This window comes from Lathyrus oleraceus, chromosome 3 (genome assembly GCF_024323335.1).
Source record: "Lathyrus oleraceus cultivar Zhongwan6 chromosome 3, CAAS_Psat_ZW6_1.0, whole genome shotgun sequence".
In the NCBI taxonomy this organism is placed as follows: domain Eukaryota; kingdom Viridiplantae; phylum Streptophyta; class Magnoliopsida; order Fabales; family Fabaceae; genus Lathyrus; species Lathyrus oleraceus.
The window spans coordinates 5,170,808-5,190,541 of NC_066581.1; the positions used below are offsets into that span (position 1 = coordinate 5,170,808).

A 19,734-nucleotide genomic window follows, 5' to 3' on the forward strand; every position below is an offset into this window, starting at 1 on the left:
ACTCCTTCGGCCATCTCTGGTTGAACAACTGATTCAGAAGTAGGAATGTTAAGGTCAAGAAGATTTAGCTTGATACGATGTTCCCGTATCAAGTCTCGTTTCTGGCGTTCTAATCTAAGATAATGCTCGGGTTCGTCGAATTGTAGCTTTAATTTCTCGCCTTGAAAGCGAGTACTTGGCATACACTCGACAGATGTAGAAAGGGAAAAAGAATTGTTTGCCTTAGTCTATACTGGGTAACGCTAGAGTTACGATATCGACTAAATTAGTCCCCGGTAACGACACCAAAAACTTGATCGCGACTTAGTAAGTCTATGTGAATCATGACTGCAAGTGCACAGTCCTATCGCGTAGTTTTAAAGATTATCGAACCCACAAGGACTAATAATCGACCGTATCATGGTCTAATGTTGCTATGTAAATCTAAGGACATGGATCCGGTAACAGACATGGTATTTGGGAAATTAAACATGCAATAAGGCATAAATAAATAAAACAGTAATCAAAGTAAAACCTGGATTGCAATTTAAGAACTGGAACTGAATCTTGAATCTTCGATTAAAATAATTCTGGCAGGCTTTGGCAATGAATAATACGTACAATTGAATCCCAAATGCGTAAAAATAATAAACTGTAATAGTCCCCGATGTGGAGAACTATCACTTTTACAGAGTGAGGAAACTGCCTTGAAAACTAAAAGAAAAATAATGCTGAATAAAATTAATCGTGAACTTGAAAACTGGAAGAAGAGAGAGACGTGTGAGTCTGAGAGGTTCCACTTTTATAACTTTTCCGCAATCCCTAAAATGTAGCAAGGTGGTGGCAATCGTGGCTAAGAAGGTGGAGAAAATGGTGGAAGACTAGGTTGTGGCGGTTGCCACAACTCTAACTTCTTAATGAGTGGCGGGCGCCACCTTTGTAGCAACCACTTCTCAAGGGCTGGTGGCGGCCGCCACCTACCTCTTGGGCCAATGTAGCGGGCGCCACACTCCTTGGATATTGGGCGCCACAAGTCCATTTGCTTTGGTGGTCCATTATCTCTTTGAAAGCTTCATTTTCTTCTCTTTTTCTTTCCTTTTTCTTTTCTTTTTTCTATTTTCCATTTTGCTTGCGATAAACCTTTTAATCGATAAATACCTACAATAAACATGAAATACTGCATAATAATAAGTGTTAATCGAGTAAAAAGTAATGCATATGGAGCCAAAAATACGATACGTTTTCGCGTTATCAAACTCCCCCATACTTAAACATTTGCTTGTCCTTAAGCAAATGTCGCGTACATAAAAAAAGTTTTGTAAAATATTTGCAGCATACATCATCAACACTCGTAAAAAACATAGTTGCATTCGGATACTCATTCTAGTCTATAAACTTTACTTTGGTTTAAAATTGTATTAACAGGTACTCACTTCCACACTAAGGGTATCGTTAGAACACACAGTCGCAATGTTGCAACCATAAGTCTCCCTCCTATACAAACCAATCTGAATCATGTTGTCATGCCTAAGTCTACCTTACTAAACCTTCTTTTTATCTTTTTTCATTCTGGCGCAATCACATTAAGCCTGTTATCCTTTCACATTCATAGCAAGATAGTCTGTTAGTGACTATGATCTCATCATTATTTATTTATTTCTTTTTCGCACTTTGGCTCAAATAACAATTGAAGATGGTTATACCGTTGGGCTAAATGACCGAGTGAGGATCACCTAACTTAAAGGGAACAACATTTTTCATACATTTTGTAATCTTTTCTTCTTTTAAGCCTGAAATCATACACTTATTTGCATCGACTTCTTGCATAGTGTGTGCTTAGGATGGTGCTGACTGCTAGATAAACTACTTAAGGAAATATTAAAGGATAGAATTTAAGGCTATGGCATGACAAGTACTCAAGTCGATCTTATACTTGGGAGATTTAAGGTGTTAAAACGATATCGATCTTATAAAGTTTTTACCAAATCTCTACAATTCAACCTCAGTTTGATTTATAGTTTAGAATTTTCAAAAGATGCATTGTATCTCTAAGTCTAGATTTTTGCAAAAAATTTATATGGCTTAAGTAAATAGGAGAATTAGTAAATAACGGAAACCACGCATAAAGACTCGACAGCACATTGATATTTAACTTGACTGACACTTTAACAAAAATTAAAATAACCAAAAGAATATAAAATAACAAAAGGAAATAACAATAATTTAAATTTAACTAGAAAGCGGTAAATAAAAAGCGGTAAAGCTTCCTCCCCCATACTTAAATCTTGCATTATCCCCAATGCAACGACATAAGATAGGAAAAAAAGGTAGAACCTGGTTATTCTGCTACTGACGCCTTCTGCCACGTGTACGTTGACGTCCACCATTTCCTGGCTGGTGAGGTGGCGTATAGTTCTGGAAATCTTCCACACGCATTGTCAATGTTGTCATTTCATCGATCAAGTTGAACATGTTCTGTTCGGTTCTGAAAGCGTAGTCGTGCTGATCATGGTGCATTTGGCGAAGGATTTGCATCATTTCAGTTTGCTGAGCTCCCATGGTTTGGATCTGTAGGTCTCGCTGAGCGTCTAATTAGCTACGTCGCAGCAGTTCAACGTAGATCTCATCAAGAGTGGCTGGTGCCACATTTCTTCTTGGTCTTTGACTGGAAGATGTACCTGCAACATTTTCAAATAAAGTATGTGTGGTGTGTGGGTCAGTAGCGGGAGCAGTTTGCTTCAGAATGTGATCCTCATCGTTGTCCCCGCGAGCAACTACATTCTCAGAAATGTGTGCGGGGACTTGGTTAGGCACCAAATCATTAGTATAACAATAATTATCCGGGTTGCGCACATCTGTGCGATTTGGATTTGGGAGGATAAAATCTTGTAACACATTATTAGCAATTATTAAATTAAATTTACCATCACTCCTTCATTTTAATAGTTTCATGCTCCTTGCCATGTCAATGTCAATGTCAATGGCATGATGCGGGAGCGGGGTTAGCCTGGAGAATTTTTCTTCGAGTCCTAGGACTCTGGCTATGGAGGTTATTAAGCCTCCAAAAATAATCCGGTCTCGCTTCGCATTGACAATGGCCTGCATGTGAGATAGAATAAACGGGACGGTATTCACCTGTTGTGGCAAAAATGTGGCGAACAAATAAAAAAGTTCTTTTTCGTTCACCTTGTTAGAGTTTTCTCGACCAAAAATGGTGGAAGACTAGGTTGTGGCGGTTGCCACAACCCTAGCTTCTTAATGAGTGGCGGGCGTCACCTTTGTAGCAACCACTTCTCAAAGGTTGGTGGCGGGCACCACCTACCTCTTGGACCAATGTGGCAGGCGCCATACTCCTTGGATAATGGGCGCCACAAGTCCATTTGCTTTGGTAGTCCATTATCTCTTTGAAAGCTTCATTTTCTTCTCTTTTTTCCCTTTTTCTTTCCTTTTTGCTATTTTCCATTTTGCTTGCGGTAAACCTTTTAATCGATAAATACCTGCAATAAACATGAAATATTGTGTAATAGTAAGTGTTAATCGAGTAAAAAGCAATGCATATGGAGCCAAAAATATGATATGTTTTCGCGTTATCAAACTCCCTCATACTTAAACCTTTGCTTGTCCTCAAGCAAATGCCGCATACATAAAAAAGTTTTGTAAAATATTTGCAGCATACATTATCAAGACTCGTAGAAAACCCAGTTGCATTCGGATACTCATTCTAGTCTATAAACTTTACTTTGGTTCAAAATTGTATTAATAGGTACTCACTTCCACACTAAGGGTATCGTTAGAATACACAGTCGTAATGTTGCAACCATAAGTCTCCCTCCTATACAAACCAATCGGAATCATGTTGTCATGCCTAAGCCTACCTTACTAAACCTTCTTTTTATCCTTTTCCATTCTGGCGCAATCACATTAAGCTCGTTATCCTTTCACATTCATAGCAAGATAGTCTGTTAGTGACTATGATCTCATCATTATTTCTTTCTTTCTTTTTCGCACTTTGGCTCAAATAACAATTGAAGATGATTATACCGTTTGGCTAAATGACCGGGTGAGGATCACCTAACTTAGAGGGAACAACATTTTTAATGCATTTTGTAATCTTTTCTTCTTTTAAGCCTGAAATCTTACACTTATTTGCATCGACTTCTTGCGTAGTGTGTGCTTAGGATGGTGCTGACTGCTAGAAAAACTACTTAAGGAAATATTAAAGGATATAATTTAAGGCTTTAACATGACAAGTAATCAAGTCGATCTTATACTTGTGAGATTTAAGGTGTTAAAACGATACCGATCTTATAAAGTTTTTACCAAATCTCTACAATTTAACCTCAGCTTGATTTATAGTTTAGAATTTTCAAAAAAGATGTGTTATATCTCTAAGTCTAGATTTTTGCAAAAAAATTGTATGGCTTAAGTAAATAGGAGAATTAGTAAATAACGGAAACCACGCATAGACTCGACAACACATTGATATTTAACTTGACTGACACTTTAACAAAAATTAAAATAACCAAAAGAATATAAAATAACAAAAGGAAATAACAATAACTTAAAATTAACTAGAAAGCGGTAAATAAAAGCGGTAAAGCTTCCTCCCCTATACTTAAATCTTGCATTGTCCCCAATGCAACGACATAAGATAGGAAAGAAAGGTAGAACCTGGTTATTCTGCTACTGATGCCTTCTGCCACGTGTACGTGGATGTCCACCGTTTCCTGGTTGGTGAGGTGGCGTATAGTTCTGGAGATCTTCCACACGCCTTGTTAATGTTGCCATTTCATCGATCAAGCCGGACATGTTCTGTTCGGTTCTGAAAGCGTAGTCGTGCTGATCATGTTGCATTTGGCAAAGGATTTACATCATTTCAGTTTGCTGAGCTTCCATGGTTTGGATCTATAGGTCTCGTTGAGCGTCTAATTCGATACAGGCACGATGTTGGCAATCCACTAAGGGTAGTTGGAAACTGCTAGAAAACCTGCATTTATCTACTTTTTCACTTCCTCTTTAATCTTCATTGCCATGTCAGGCCTAGTTCTTTTCAATTTTTTCTTGACTGAAGGGAAATCTACTTTGAATTGTAACCAGTGGACCACGATGTCATTGTCAAGACCATCAAACACATTCATGTACTCTCGTATGAGATTTACCAACTTTTCTTTCACATCATCTTGCAGGGTTGCGCCTATTCTGACCTCTTTCACTTCTTCTTCGCTTCCAAGATTGACCACTTCTACCGATTATTCATGCGGTTGGATGACCTTTGAATCTTTCCTTAGAAGTCGAGCTAACTCCTCGGGGATCTTACAATCTTCCTCATAGTCTTCGTCAATGTGATTGATTAGATTGTCGAAGTCATATAGAACCATAGCGGTATTGTTGTTGGTGGTAATCAGGGGGGTCTGCATGATTCAGGGTTCATGCTTTTATTTTTATGAAAGAGAGGGAAAATGAATGAAAACTTAAAGGAAAGTAAGAAAACATTGCCATTTTTTGTTGTTGTTAAGTGAGAAAGTAAAAATAAATGAAAGACAAAGAGCATAATTTGAATGCAAAGGTGATGATTTCATTGATTAATTTGATTGAAAATTAATAGAGGGGACTATAAATGGTTCCCCCATGCCTTGGGCATAGCATGTGTTCTTTTTCTTAAAAGGGAAACAAACAAAACATGAAATTACTTTTCAACGGTCATGCTAACTCCTTCTTCCAAAGCACAAGTTTGGCCATCTATGAGGTGTCCGACGATTGCAAAGATTTTTTATAATGGGGAAACTTGTCCCTCCACAACTTTTGGTGTTAATCTCTTCATATTTTGGGAGTTGTAACCAAAACCGGAGCGGTCTTTATTCACAGTCAAATCCAAAACTCTTCCCCAACCTTCGGGGTGTCCATTCTTGATCACATTTTTCACATCCTCCAAGGAGATCATTGAAAATTCAGTTTTCTTCTCTTCCCTTAAGGGGATAACCATCTTTACATTCACCACTTCAAATGATTGGAACGGGGTCTCATGTACTACACCTCCTCCTTCAACATATCAGAAAGACGCTAAGTGGCTGACTATGATGTCCTCCTCGCCTTCAACTACCACAAGCTTGTTTTTGACCAACCATTTCAACCTTTTATGGAGTGTCGATGTGACACCTCCGACTGAGTGTAACCAAGGACATCCGAGTAAACAACTGTAAGCAGGATATATATCCATTACAAAGAAAGTGATAAAGAAAATGTAGGGGGAAATCTTTATGGGGAGGTCAACTTCACCGATCACAATCCTCCTCGAGCCATCAAATGTGTTAACAACCAACTCACTAGGTTTCATTATTGTCCCCTTAATGGTTAACTTGGATAACAAGATCTTTGGTAGAATGTTCAGAGATGAACCAATATCTACCAACGCCCTAGATAGAATGGTATCCACACATTTGACAGAGACGTGGAGAGCCTTATTGTGATTTTCTCTCGGGTGGAAACTCATCATCGTTAAATCCCAAATTTGAACTGGATGCAATGTTGTTGACTACACCTTCGAATTGACAAATAAAAATTTCTTGTGGCACATGGGCGAACCTCAAGAATTTCACTAAGGCATCTTTATGTGCCTTGGAGCACATGAGCAAAGACAACATTGAGATCTTCGATGGGGTTTGCTTGAGTTGTTCAACCACCTTATAGTCGATTTTCTTAATGATGCGCAAGAATTCCTCCACCTCATTGGTAGGTAGGGAATCTTGCATTTGCTGGTCATTTTTAACTTGTTTGACTTTCTCTTAATTTGAGGTCCCACTGTTGTCAATGACAGGGATACATGTGCAAAAATTCTTCCATTTCTGGTTACTCCACCGGTTCCGCTTATATTCACGATTGGCTCATTGGATGTTACAAGCTCTTCTTGTACTTTGTGTCCATGGATGTAGATTGTCGAACATTAGATCCATGGAATTGCTTTAGTATTTAAAAAGGGAACGAAGTGGGCACCGTTATCAACAGAGGAGTAACTGGATTATCAGAAACAGTCATTGGAGGGAGATAATATGGAATTTGTAGTGGTTGGACTTCATTGTACGAAATTTCCAGAGTTCACACATATTCATTAATGGACAGATGTTCCTCTACCATGATTCCTTCATCTATTAATTGTTGGACAACAGACTTTAAAACTTTGCATTCTTGAGGTTTGATTGCACAATGCTCATAATTAGTATCACAGACGAGTAACACATGACTTTTCAACAATTGTTCCTTAATCTTAATCAGAGGAGTTCTTAATTCGTCCACACAGGACACCAATCTTCTTCCTTCATCAATTTCTACCATATTCATTGATGGTTTGTTATGGGGTGGCATCGGGTTGTTGGTCACATTTGGCCTGTTAGACACAAATGTGATAGTCTTCGAGTCTATCATATCGTAGACTTTGTACTTCAAGGCTTTACATTTCTCCATAGAGTGACCGGGAGCGTCGGAGTGGAACTCGCACCGGGCGTTTACATCATAGCCAGAAGGTAGAACCATTGGTGGTGGTCCTAGCTCCCTTAACTGCACCAATGAATCACGTAATAAATATGGTAATGTACAGTTGTAAGAGATGGGCATTAGATCAATTCTCCTTTCAGGTCTTCGTTGTTGTTGTTTTTGTGGATAACATTGTTGTGGTTGTTGATGATGATATTGTTGTTGTTACTGATATGGTTGTTGGTGTTGATATATAGTAGGTTGTTGGCTGGCTCTTTGGTCAACTGGGATAGCATATAGTTATTGATCCTGAATTGGTGCCACAACGGTAACTTGTTGGTATGAAACTCGATAAGTTGGGACTCTTCCTCTTACCACGACAGTTTCATTCGCTTCATCCTCCCTTTTCTTGCCATAGGCTACATAGGGATTCTTCATTACATCGAACGTGCTTGCGGCATTCTGAATCTTTCCCATCTTAATCATGTTCTCGATCATTTCATCGGCTAGGACTAGACCGGAGAAACCTGAAGATGTGATTCCTACCATTCGGTCTAAGTAGGACCTTGAAGGTTACCCATAAACATATCAATCAACTCTCTTTCCAACAAAGGAGGTTGTACCCTTGCGGCTAGTTCCTTCTATCCTTGCACGTACTCTTTAAAAGTCTCTTCGGACTTTTGAGTCAGATTTTGAAGCTGAGTGCAGTTGGGAGCCATGTTGGTGTTGTATTGATAATGTTTTAGGAAGGCCTCAACCATTTCCCTCCACGTCCGTGTGTGGGTCCCTTCAAGTTGCATATAGCAATCAAGTGATGCTCCACTCAAATAGTCTTGGAAGAAATGCATAAGTAGTTTATCGTCATCGGAGTAGGCGACCATCTTTCAGCAATAAGCTCTAACATCTTATCTAAGGTCATTGGCTCCTTTGCATGCTAACTAACAAGACAAAACCAAACGATAAAAATAAATTTTCCAAAGAATAAAAACACATTTGATCCAACATCAAGTGCTTTTCCAAATCAAATTCACTTAAAAGCAACGTGAGTGTTTGGTCCAATGTCAAGCATCTCATTCATTTCATTCCATTCTCACACTTCTATCTCTATCTCTATCCCATTCTCATATCTTTCATAACAAATTTTCAAACACTGGATCCAACATCAAGTGATTTTCAAAACATTTTCACAATAAACTGGAAGAAAAAGATGGGTTATACGTACTTGTGCACAACATTCTCAAGTACTTGGGTTGTCAGTCGTACCTAGCTTGTGGCCCGATACTTGGCTTCAAAACACTTAACAATAAAACGAGTCTAATCTGGTGCTCTGAGAGTGAAAAAGAGTGGTTAGGATGATTGTCCTCTCAACTCTCGAGTATTATGATTGTTGGCTATACTTAGCCAATGATTAGATTCTCGTCTCCCTCTAAGTACCAATGATTAAACTCGCCAAATAATTTCATAAACAAAAACTCTTTGGATGGAAAAGAGGGGTTATGATACCATTGTCCTCTCAACTCCCAAGTACTCAGATTTTCGGTCGTACTTAGGTTGTGGTCTGTTACTTGTCTCTTACTCTAAAATCAACCACAACTTATCAAATCCAATTTTCCACTTTAGGGCATCCAAAACCATTTCACAAAGGACATGTTACTTCCTTTCTACCGTGGTATGAACAACGCTTAAAGTCTCTCATGCGTGAGCATACAAGTCAAGTTTAATTGCTAGAATATGATCCAAGCACATTCATTCTACCTCAAACAAACAAACGCTTAAGTCTCCCATGCACCAGCATATAAGCAACATTAACTGCTAGTACGTGAACGTTAACACTGTCTACTAAAACAATCATGACACAATCATTTTGTACTATGAACTACAGAGCTTTGATTTCCTTATTGCAATATAAGGATATGTAAGCACAAGGGTTTGAATCCTTGACGAGCAGACTAATTTAAAAATTATTCTTTTTTCTCCATTAACCAATAGCAAGTAACCTTCAGATAACAACATCCATACTCACAAAGGATAAGCCAAGGGGTTCCCGTTGAGTATAATAGATGTGAGGGGTGCTAATACATTTCCCTTGCATAACCGACTCCTGGATCCGCTCTTGGTTGCGAATACCATTCTTTTGGGGTTTTATCGATATTTTCCCTTTCCTTTGGAATAAATAAAATTCGGTGATGACTCTGTATTTTTCGCGACGAGATAATCTCTAGCACCAATAAATTATTTTTTCTCTTAAATAATTCACAATGTTAGAAAACACATACTTCCATTATTGATTTGAAACCTCACAAACCACTTCTTCTTTCATTTTTCAAAAGAGTTTTGGATCTTTTGTGAATATTTGCAAACGATTTATTTTATCTTATACCTAATTCTTTTTCTATTGTTGCATGGATATGAATCTTATCTTTGAAGATTCATGATTATTGAGTAGAATCGTTTTTGAATTTAATGTTTCTTTGAAGATTTGGTTATGATTTCAGAGGTTCGTAAGGGTGTGTGGTGTTGTGACTGGTTCTGACAATTCCATTGGAAAAGAATGAGGTTCTTCTCTCCATGTTAACCTTGGTAGTGATGTGTAGAAGCCTGGGTAGGAGTTATTATCAATCTTCGGACATACCAACGCTCAAGATATTGGTGGAATCGTGTGGAAGATTCAAGAAGTCAATTCGATTAAAGACTTTTCATAGAGTTTAGTTTGTAGATTATGTACAAGTCAAAGATCCAAAAAGAAGAAATTTATTTTTCAATATTTATTTTGGATATTCTGATTATATAAATTCTTAAGATTTTGTTACAAATCATTGGAAGACCAATAAATTTACAATGAGTAACCATTGGAGAGAGGATTAAGTACAAAGCAGGGACGAACGTGGCAAACCATTATAAATTTCGATGTATTCTCTCTCTCTCTCTCTCTCTCTCTCTCTCTCTCTCTCTCTCTCTTTCTCTTTCTCTTTCTCTTTCTCTTTCTCCGTTATAAAAAAGCTGACGTGGCTAACGTTGCTGATGTGGCCGAATTTGTTTTTTTAATTCCACGTAGACTAATTATTGATTATTTAACTTTTTTGTGTTAAATGATAAAAGTCAAAAAATTTAAAAATTGTTCTTGAGAGGGGTCAAACCATGAACCTTGTATTTATAACAAAGATGCCTCTCCACTAAGCCACATGTGTTTCTTATTTCATATTTGCAACGCATATGTATATATATTACATAATGGGAATGAGGACTAAATCCAAAAATGAGTTGATTTTTCAATTTGAACTTCTTCTTCTTCCTCTCCTCTAATTCGTATTCTTCTTCTTCCTCTGCACCTTCATCCATGGCTACGTATTCAGTTGGTAACTTTACTCTGTTCCAATTCCTTAATACATAACTTTGTCCTATTTCATTTAATTTAGTTGTTGTTTCTAATGATGGGATATGAGTTTGCAAGCTTTATCACCTAATAGAATTGGTGATAAATTTTTATTGTACAATGGTAGTCTTTGGTCTTGATAGAAGTGTGAGAAATCATTTTTATAAAAAGGGGAAATAAGGAATAAACAAGGAATAATTTTGAATTTAAACAAGTTCATGATTTGTATGATGGTTAAGGATGAAAATATAAACACAAACCCGAAATTTTGGATTAAATATTATTTTTGCCCCTATAAATTAACGCGTTTTTGACCTTAGTCCCTGTAACCTAATATTGTTTTTGCTTTTAGTCCCTAATTTTGGGTTTGAATTCATATCTTCATATCCAACCTTCATACAAACCCATAATTTTTTCAGATCCGTGAAAACATATATGTTTGTTTATGAGGTATTCATGTATGTTTATTTAGTGTTTCACCATTTCAAACCATAATCATTTTTGGTAGTTTGATTATGTAACTTTATTATTTACTCTTTCTCTCACAATCTTCGTCATCATCTTCCATTAAAGTTTTATCTTCATGTTTGTTTTTGAAGTAAGGTTTGGATTCTTAGTTTCTCAAAGTACCAATGTTATTTTCATGTATGCGTGGTGGTGAAGCATTTTTCAAAACAAATACACTCATGCATGTATATACATCTATGCAAGTGCATTCATGCATTTTATGTATGTGATTATCATTATCATGCTCATATTTCATAAACATCAATTAGTGTAAACAAAGGCTACAAGTGCATGAGTTGAAGCACTTAGTGGAATATTAAATCATTTATAGTTGAAATAAATAAATTAATTATTAATAGATGAAATATTAAATAATTTATTAAATACTAAATCACTTATGAAAGATATATTTTTGTTGCAATATTATTAACAAATGGAATGATTGGCCTAATGAAAAGATAGTTATTTCTAATTGTAAAGGTCAATACATTGTTAGTTTAGCAATTGATCAATACATTATTAGTTTGATCATTTTTTGTCATACTCGTATATGAATCTTATTTAAGCTTTGAACAGTTTGAGTTGTCGAATAACAATTTCAATCAATAAGCATAATCTTTTTTATGCTAAATTTGATTTAGTCACACAAAATCACTTTTATTTTAGAAAATCCGATTGAAAGTTATTCAAAATATTTTCAAATGAACTTTTAATTTGGAAGGTATATTCCCCCGCTCTACATGCTTTTAGTAAAGACATACTATGAAAGTCCAAACAAATGTTCTATTATTTTTTATAAATAAATGGTGACTTTTTATACTGATTGTCGTAAAATAAGTTAATAAATGTCTACGTATTTTATATAAATTTGATACTTATCAATCATATGTTTTAATGACTTTTTTAGATATTCATTTTTGAAATAATTGAAGTGTGAAAAACTAATGAGAATAATATAGTTTAGTGGTAAAAAATTTACTTTTAATTTAATACATAAATATGTAAGTTTAGTGGTAAAAATTTACTTATAGTTTTTAATTTCCAATTTCTAATCTTCTGGTAAATAGTTGTAAGAAGATCATTAGTGTCACTTTAGTTAATAAAAATTCTCTTTTCTGCATTCTTTTTAAAGTTGTTTTCATTTTTATGTTGTTGGTTTTAATTTTAATTTTTAAATTTAAGTATTTTTTAAATAATATAGGACAGTCATTTTTATTTTTATTTTGAATGTATAGAAAAACTAAAATCAACTAATTTGTTATTGACGGATAATTGTCTCGTATATAAATAGTAAACTTTAGCCACTACTTTAGTGATTCATTCTTTAAAAGAAATTATAGTTAGTATATTACTATTGTTTCATATTTACGATTATAATATTGAAAAATAGAAGTTTAATTAATTAATTAATTAATGATTAATAATTGCCTATTGCATAAATTAGGTTTAGATATTATAAGTACTTTCATTATTACATCTACGAAAGAAAAATAATATTTCATCCTGTGTATTTTTTAACTAATTAATTATCTTATTTATTTTTTATGTTTAATTTAAAATACATATATTTCATATAAAATAATATAATAACCAATGAAAGAATATCAATAACTAATAAGATCGAAAGAGATGCGTACAATTTGTAATCTTTATGCAAAAAATATAGATTTAGTATATTAATAATTTTTTTATGAATAAAAAATCATTTTTCTAACAATATCAAAAAAAGAATTTTATTTTCAAAATAACCATCTTTTTCAAAAAAAAATTTGAAAATAATCAATTATTCAAAAAAATTACCAAAATAACTGGGTTTTGAAGAGGATGCGTCAGATGAATTGGCGCATCCTCAATGCATGAAGAGGAGGCGCCAATAGCATTGGCGCATGCATTGGGCTCCTCATGAGGAGGCGTCAATGCTAGTGGCGCCTACATTGGACCTCATGAGGAGGCGCCAATGCTAGTGACGCCTGCATTGGGCCCTCATGAAGAGGCGCCAATGCTAGTGGCACCTGTGTGTGTTTGGTTATGTGGGCGTCAATTCATCTGGCGCCTATGTGTGCTTGGTTGTGTGGGCGCCAATCCTTTAGGCATGCCCTCTATCTAGTTCGACTCTGTACTGTCCCATCGGCATGCCCTCATTGTGATCCATGGACTCGGCAACACTAAACCAACCTTTAGTTCGGTCAAATACCGTAACCACGTGTGTGTTTGCTTTGGCAGCTTCATGTCTGATGAATTTCATTGAAGCATCACTGAACAACTGTCCAGATTGCAACACTGAACTTCATTTTGAGCGTCTGGTTTCAAACAACGGCCCTAGCCTGAAATATGTAGCCTGCACCAAAGAGGTTATTGGTAGGTTACGGATGCCTTTGAAGACAGAGTTTATTGATCCACAAGATTTATTGTCATGTGGCCCCAACGCTGACCGTTGTCGTATGCCCTAGTCCACTTCTCCAATTGAATACTATCGATCCACCATACCGCATCTTCGTTTGACAATCTTATTTCCTCGCGGTAGTGTTTGAAATAAGGTTCTGATAATGCGTAACCTGCATTGACAACCTTCTTCCGCAACGTCTTATCTTTGATTTCCCGCATGAAATTCTGAGCAATATGTCTAATACATAACACATGCGTCGAAGGAGGATTTTGCCAGCCGTTGTCAATGTTATTATATGCACTGATGATTGAAGGGTGTCTGTCGGAGATCAAACACAAGTTAGGCTGAGGTGCAACGTGCAATCGGAGATTTCTTAGGAAAAAACTCCATCCCTCAGCAGTCTCCCCTTCAACTAGGGCAAAGGCGATTGGAAAAATATTGTTGTTCCCATCTTGTGCCACTGTCATCAGTAATGTTCTTTTGTATTTTCCGTACAACCATTTACCATCAATTTGTATAATTGGTTTACAGAAAGAAAAACCTATGATACATGGTTCATACACCCAGAATAGACGGTGAAATATTCTATTTCCAACAGCACACGTACCATCTGGTGTATAGGCGGGCAATTTTTCCATCTTGACAATTGTCCCGGAAGCATATTATTTTAGAGCCAACAGGTATTTTGGAAGTTGTTTGTAAGACTCCTCGCAATTGTCAAACACTTTTTCAACAGCTTTTGTCCTAGTTATCCATGCCTTCCTATATGATGAAGTGTACTCGTACTCTGCCCTAATATGCGAGATTATTGTACTCACCTTTAACGACGGATTGTCGCCAATGACAGACACTATGATGAGAGTTTAATTTACGATGATCCTACATTGGGTTTGCCAGCATGCATGTGTGATCTGGATCCATTTATCCAATCTCCCAAGACTCGCTCCTCTTCCGGTACGAAGCTGACAACCTAAAAAGGCAGTGCTCATTCAGACAATAAACTTTATACCTCGACGCGTCAGTTCTGTCAACTCTGAAATCAGCTGATAGTTGCATGTGGAATTTCTTAATGGCTTTTACACATTCCTCTTTTGTGCGAAATGTGTCTCCTTGTTTCAAAGATCCTTGCATCTGCACGTAAGGATTATACCATACATCTGCTGAAGGTTCATCTGAACCCAAATTCAACCTTGTCATGTGTTGGGGTGGACAGTATACATGACTTGCTGGTATTGGCTCCTCTTCCTCTTCAGCATGACTTATTGGGTGCCCCTTTGTTAGACAACGAAACTGAGGGAGACACATCCGATCAAGCAAGGAGGCAAGATATAAATTTAAAATACCTAAAACAATATTATGTCAGTATAGTATTGTCCGACGATTCAACCGAGTATGAGAAAATAATAAAAGCTCGGTATTATATTATGATTTTATTTGGTAACTTTTTGTTTCCAGAAAGTACAGGTAATTCTGTAAATATAATATATTTATCTTTATTACGCAACATTAATAAGATAAACACTTATAGTTGGGATTCAGTTGCGTTGCCCCTCTATATAATGCAATGTGTAGAACTGCAAAAAAAATACCTGTACTTTTTCTTCATGTGCGTATTTGCTTCAAGCTTGGGGGTGGTCAAGAATGTTGTCGCTCGCCCCGATAAATGAGCGCCCATTCGTGTTCCCGTTTGCAATCAAATAAGTCTAACACTTTATCATTGACCATTAAGTTAATTATATTTAATATTATAATTAACAGTAAATAATATTTTTCACTTCTTTTTTATCTTAGGTGGTCAGTAAGGGGAATGAACTACAACAGGTGTCCGAAACACGCTATTGTAGTCTATCGAAATCTATTGGACCACATTGGACATGACGATGTAATAATCCTACCCAACTATATTTTAATTTAAAAATACTTCTCAAATTATTTTCTATCTAATCGTTTCGTATTGTTTTACAGTTTGTCTGGAGGCCATATTTGGGTATGGATCATGATGTGAACCATGACGATGTTGCAGTTTGGACAGCGAAGACACTGATTATCTGATTCACTATGGTGGAAATGCACCAGAGTGACAGGGTCAAACTGCAGTTCGGAATGCTACAACAGATTCCAGAATCTCTCACGTGTTTGGGGATTTGGCATCAAAAAAGGGTTAATGCACAGTGGAATTATTCTGACTGGAGATACTTTGCAAAAGACATGTGTCGTCAATGGAGGAATCGACGACAACACATCTTGAACGAACCAGTCATCCATGGTGCAAGACACACTCAACAACATATGACATGGTTTAGGTTGGCAACAACTCAGCAATTTGTATCTGAGCCGCGATATTTGATGGATCCATGCCAACTTACTTCGTCATCATATGCCCCACAACAATTCACCACCCAACACCAATGTGAACCCACCCAAACCCAACATCCAACCACACAACATCAACCAACCACATACGCACAACAACCAAACACCCAACATCGCAACCCGTTCATGCCAACCACCCAACAACCAACCATCCAACGTCGCAACCCGTTCATACCACCAACCCAAACACAAAACCAAGAATCAAATCCCGCAACCACAACCGTCTACATCCTAGATGATTCATATGGGTCACTTCATCGTAGCCCCCCACCAATGACCACTCAAACATCTCATCAACAGAACACCCAACCATTGTTTAACTATAGTACGCCCCAAGAACCATTGTTTCGTTTCCAAAACGACTCAATGGCCCAATTTGGGCAACTATACCGTCCCTAATTCACCCAACCCCAACGCCCTAACTACGATGACATGGGCATCAAACTCCATTACGGAAGCGTCGTAGGCCAGAGCCCCTCCGGATATTGTGAGCAAATGATGACACATCTGTCAAATACCGCTAGAACTTCCGCCGGACCTTCCAACCAGTCATCGTTCGATCAAGTCAGCACACAAAGACCCCAAACACCTTAAGAAAATTGTGGGAGAACTCGGAGACAAACTAACGCACCGGGATGTGGAACAGGGGGACGTTATAATCGGACTGGTCATTAGTTTATTGTTAGTCCAATGTAACAAATTATTACATTTTCAATGAATTTTTTTTCATTACTATTTATTATTTATTAAATAATACAAATTAAATATTAATAATTTAAAAAAAATTAAAAACTAAAAAATATTAATAATTAAAAAAAATAGGATGGGGTGTATGCGCCAGATGAATTGGCGCATACACCAACCAAATGCACATAAACGCCACTAGCATTGGCGCCTCCTCATAAGGCCCAATGTAGGCGCCAGTAGCATTGGCGCCTCCTCTTCATGCATTGGGGATGCGCCAATTCATCTGGCGCATCCTCTTCAAAACTCGATTATTTTGGTAATTTTTTTGAATAATTGATTATTTTTGAATTTTTTTTAAAAAAAATGGTTATTTTAAAAAAAAATCTCAAAAACATATCGGTTATAAGAAGATATATGAAACAATAAACATACATTTATTTTAAGGTTTTGTTTGAAATTTTGGAACAGAGCAGAGAGAAAGCTTAAAAAAAATATATTTTTTTAAAATATTAAAATATTTTGAATTTTTTAAAAGAATAATTTTGTATAGAATTGTGGAAAAAGTGTTAATGATTAATATTTTTTAATTTTGAAAATATTATAATAATATAGATTATACATGAATAATTTGTCTAACTTCTCCGAAGCACTCCTTAAATATAATTTTTTTTTCCCTCCAAATTAAAGAGAGTTTGATTTTTGAATAAAAATAAATCTCTGAAAATCCTCTCCACCTAAATGTATGTTTGGAAACAAATCTATCCACAGTCACCGCACGTTTCTATTTGTGCTTCAAAAGCATTTTAACATGAAATCTAAAAGCTACAAATGGCCGTTTCACATAGACGCACAATTAAAAAGTTTCCACCACAGAAATAACCATAAGCTAAATCTCATTATTTTTTTTGTTGGCACAATAAGGAGAGATGAATTGTGGTATATTAAAACAACAAGTTGTGCAAGTATGGTTAAAATAACATAGATAAAAGTTACGGAAATGGAAAATAGAAATGTAAAATGTGCTGGAAAATACCTATGCAGCTTTCTTGACGCGGTGACAAATGCTAGAGTCGCCTTCTCAATTTTTTGGTAGTGCGTCTCTGGTCTTGCTAAGACTCTGGAGATGAAGTAAATTGAACTCGGATGGAAATCCTGCTCCTTGATCAAGACGCCGCAGACAACGTTTTTGGACATGACCAGGTAGAGAGATATAGAACTTCTGATGATTGCCCGTGTAAGGACCAGGGGTTTAGAATATATAAAAACAGAACTTTGGACTTAAGTTAACAAGTTGGGCCGGGCCGGGCCCAACATATGATTCTCCAACAAAACCCCTCAAAATTTTAGGGTTTGCGCTTCAAATCATCATCTTCTTCTTCTTCCTTCTGCGTTCTCTGATCTCCATTCTTCACCATGAGCAGGTCAGGTCAGCCGCCGGATTTGAAGAAGTAAGCCTTCTTCTCCTATTCTCTTGGCTTCAATTCATCGTTACAATCTTTTGATCGATATTAATAATATGCATTTTTGTGGCAGATACATGGACAAACAGCTTCAAAGTAAGTGTTATTATCTTCTTTCTTTGCCGTCAAATTCGATTACAATAGTTTATGTGTACAAGATAAACTTGCGATGCAATTAGGGTTTTGAATTTGGTGCTTGTTAGCTGAAAACTTGCTTTATTATGTTGCAGTCAAGCTGAATGCAAATCGTATGATTGTTGGTACTCTTCGTGGGTTTGACCAGTTTATGAATTTGGTTGTTGACAATACTGTTGAGGTCAATGGCAATGAGAAAAATGATATAGGGATGGTGGTAAGTTCTTAAATCATTATGCATTTTTAATTTTATATTAGCAGCTTATAGAAATTGAACATTGTTAGTTTCACTCCCTTTCCGCAGGTAATCCGTGGAAATAGTGTGGTTACTGTAGAGGCACTTGAACCTGTGAACAGGAGCATCTGATTTCTGTTTCTTGTGAACATTTATAACTAAATTGTAAGGTTTCAAGTTTCAACACAAACTGTGATATTGCTGGGATCTCAATATGATTGTTTTAGCACCTAATCTGAGGTTATGTTTCTGGTTGAGTTTCAACAGAATGGTTTTTTTTTGTGATATCTAATTCTTCCAAACACCCTGTAATGACATGTTAGTTGAGAGTGAAAAAAAGTATGTGAGGAGGTTCTTTTAGGGGACCAGGATTGTAGCTAATTGCAGTTTTCCCTTTGTTGTTACTTGAGCAATGTGCTTTTCTTCAGCCCCTTTTTCACCTCTTATGTCACAGTAAATGTACTTGTAAGGATTAAATGGTGGATGTGTTTGATTAAAATTGTTATATCTCCAAACTAATCAGAAAATGTTATAGTTTGTCATTGACATACATGCTGCATTTTCAAGTAAATTGTTAACTATGGCCTTTCCTTTTGAGAGATCATGAGAATGGCGTTCATAAATCCAATCCTTCATTTGCTGCAGGCTGAACAGTTTTATTATGGCATGTTGAGTTAATCTGGTATTGGATCTAGTCAACATTTTATTCTGCAAGATTGACTTTTCTGCTCTATAGCTAGGAATTTTGTGATCATCTAGAAATGATCGTTGTTTTTTCAATTGTCTTATAAGTATTATTATCATATCCCCAACACATTTACAAGGGTAATTTAGTAAAATTGTAATTTCTTATGAAAATATTATTAAATTCTTTAATCTGTATGCAAAAGTCTTAAATGACAGATATTTTGAAATTCTAGGATTGTTGTTTTTTTTGGGGAAACTTTTTAAAAAATTATTTGAGTCTGTGAATTTTTTTTTAAATTACCAAATTTTCCAAATTAAATCTTGAAATAACCGTCTTTTCAAATAGATGTGTCAGTTGATCTGGCGCATTCATTTAACATTAAGAGGAGCAATTCTGTTGGTGCATGCTTCCAAAGCATTGCATGTAGGTACCAAGGTTGTTGGT

The 19,734-nt window shown here is 36.2% G+C and overlaps 1 protein-coding gene and 1 long non-coding RNA gene across 2 annotated transcripts; one reads left to right on the forward strand and one right to left on the reverse strand.

The window, feature by feature from the left end:
- Positions 1 to 519: 519 nt before the first annotated feature.
- On the reverse strand, positions 520 to 17,978 carry LOC127132050 (uncharacterized). The gene is made up of 3 exons (XR_007806545.1): positions 17,806 to 17,978; positions 3,166 to 3,476; positions 520 to 3,078 (listed from the first exon to the last, which is right to left on the reverse strand). It is a non-coding gene; the product is annotated as an uncharacterized LOC127132050 (long non-coding RNA).
- A 95-nt stretch (positions 17,979 to 18,073) lies between these two features.
- Positions 18,074 to 19,148, forward strand: LOC127132049 (probable small nuclear ribonucleoprotein G). Its single transcript, XM_051060918.1, has 4 exons — positions 18,074 to 18,220; positions 18,306 to 18,328; positions 18,463 to 18,584; positions 18,672 to 19,148. Exons 1-4 carry the CDS (start codon positions 18,186 to 18,188, stop codon positions 18,732 to 18,734), a joined length of 243 nt encoding a protein of 80 aa, XP_050916875.1. The 5' UTR covers positions 18,074 to 18,185; the 3' UTR covers positions 18,735 to 19,148.
- Positions 19,149 to 19,734: the final 586 nt, after the last annotated feature.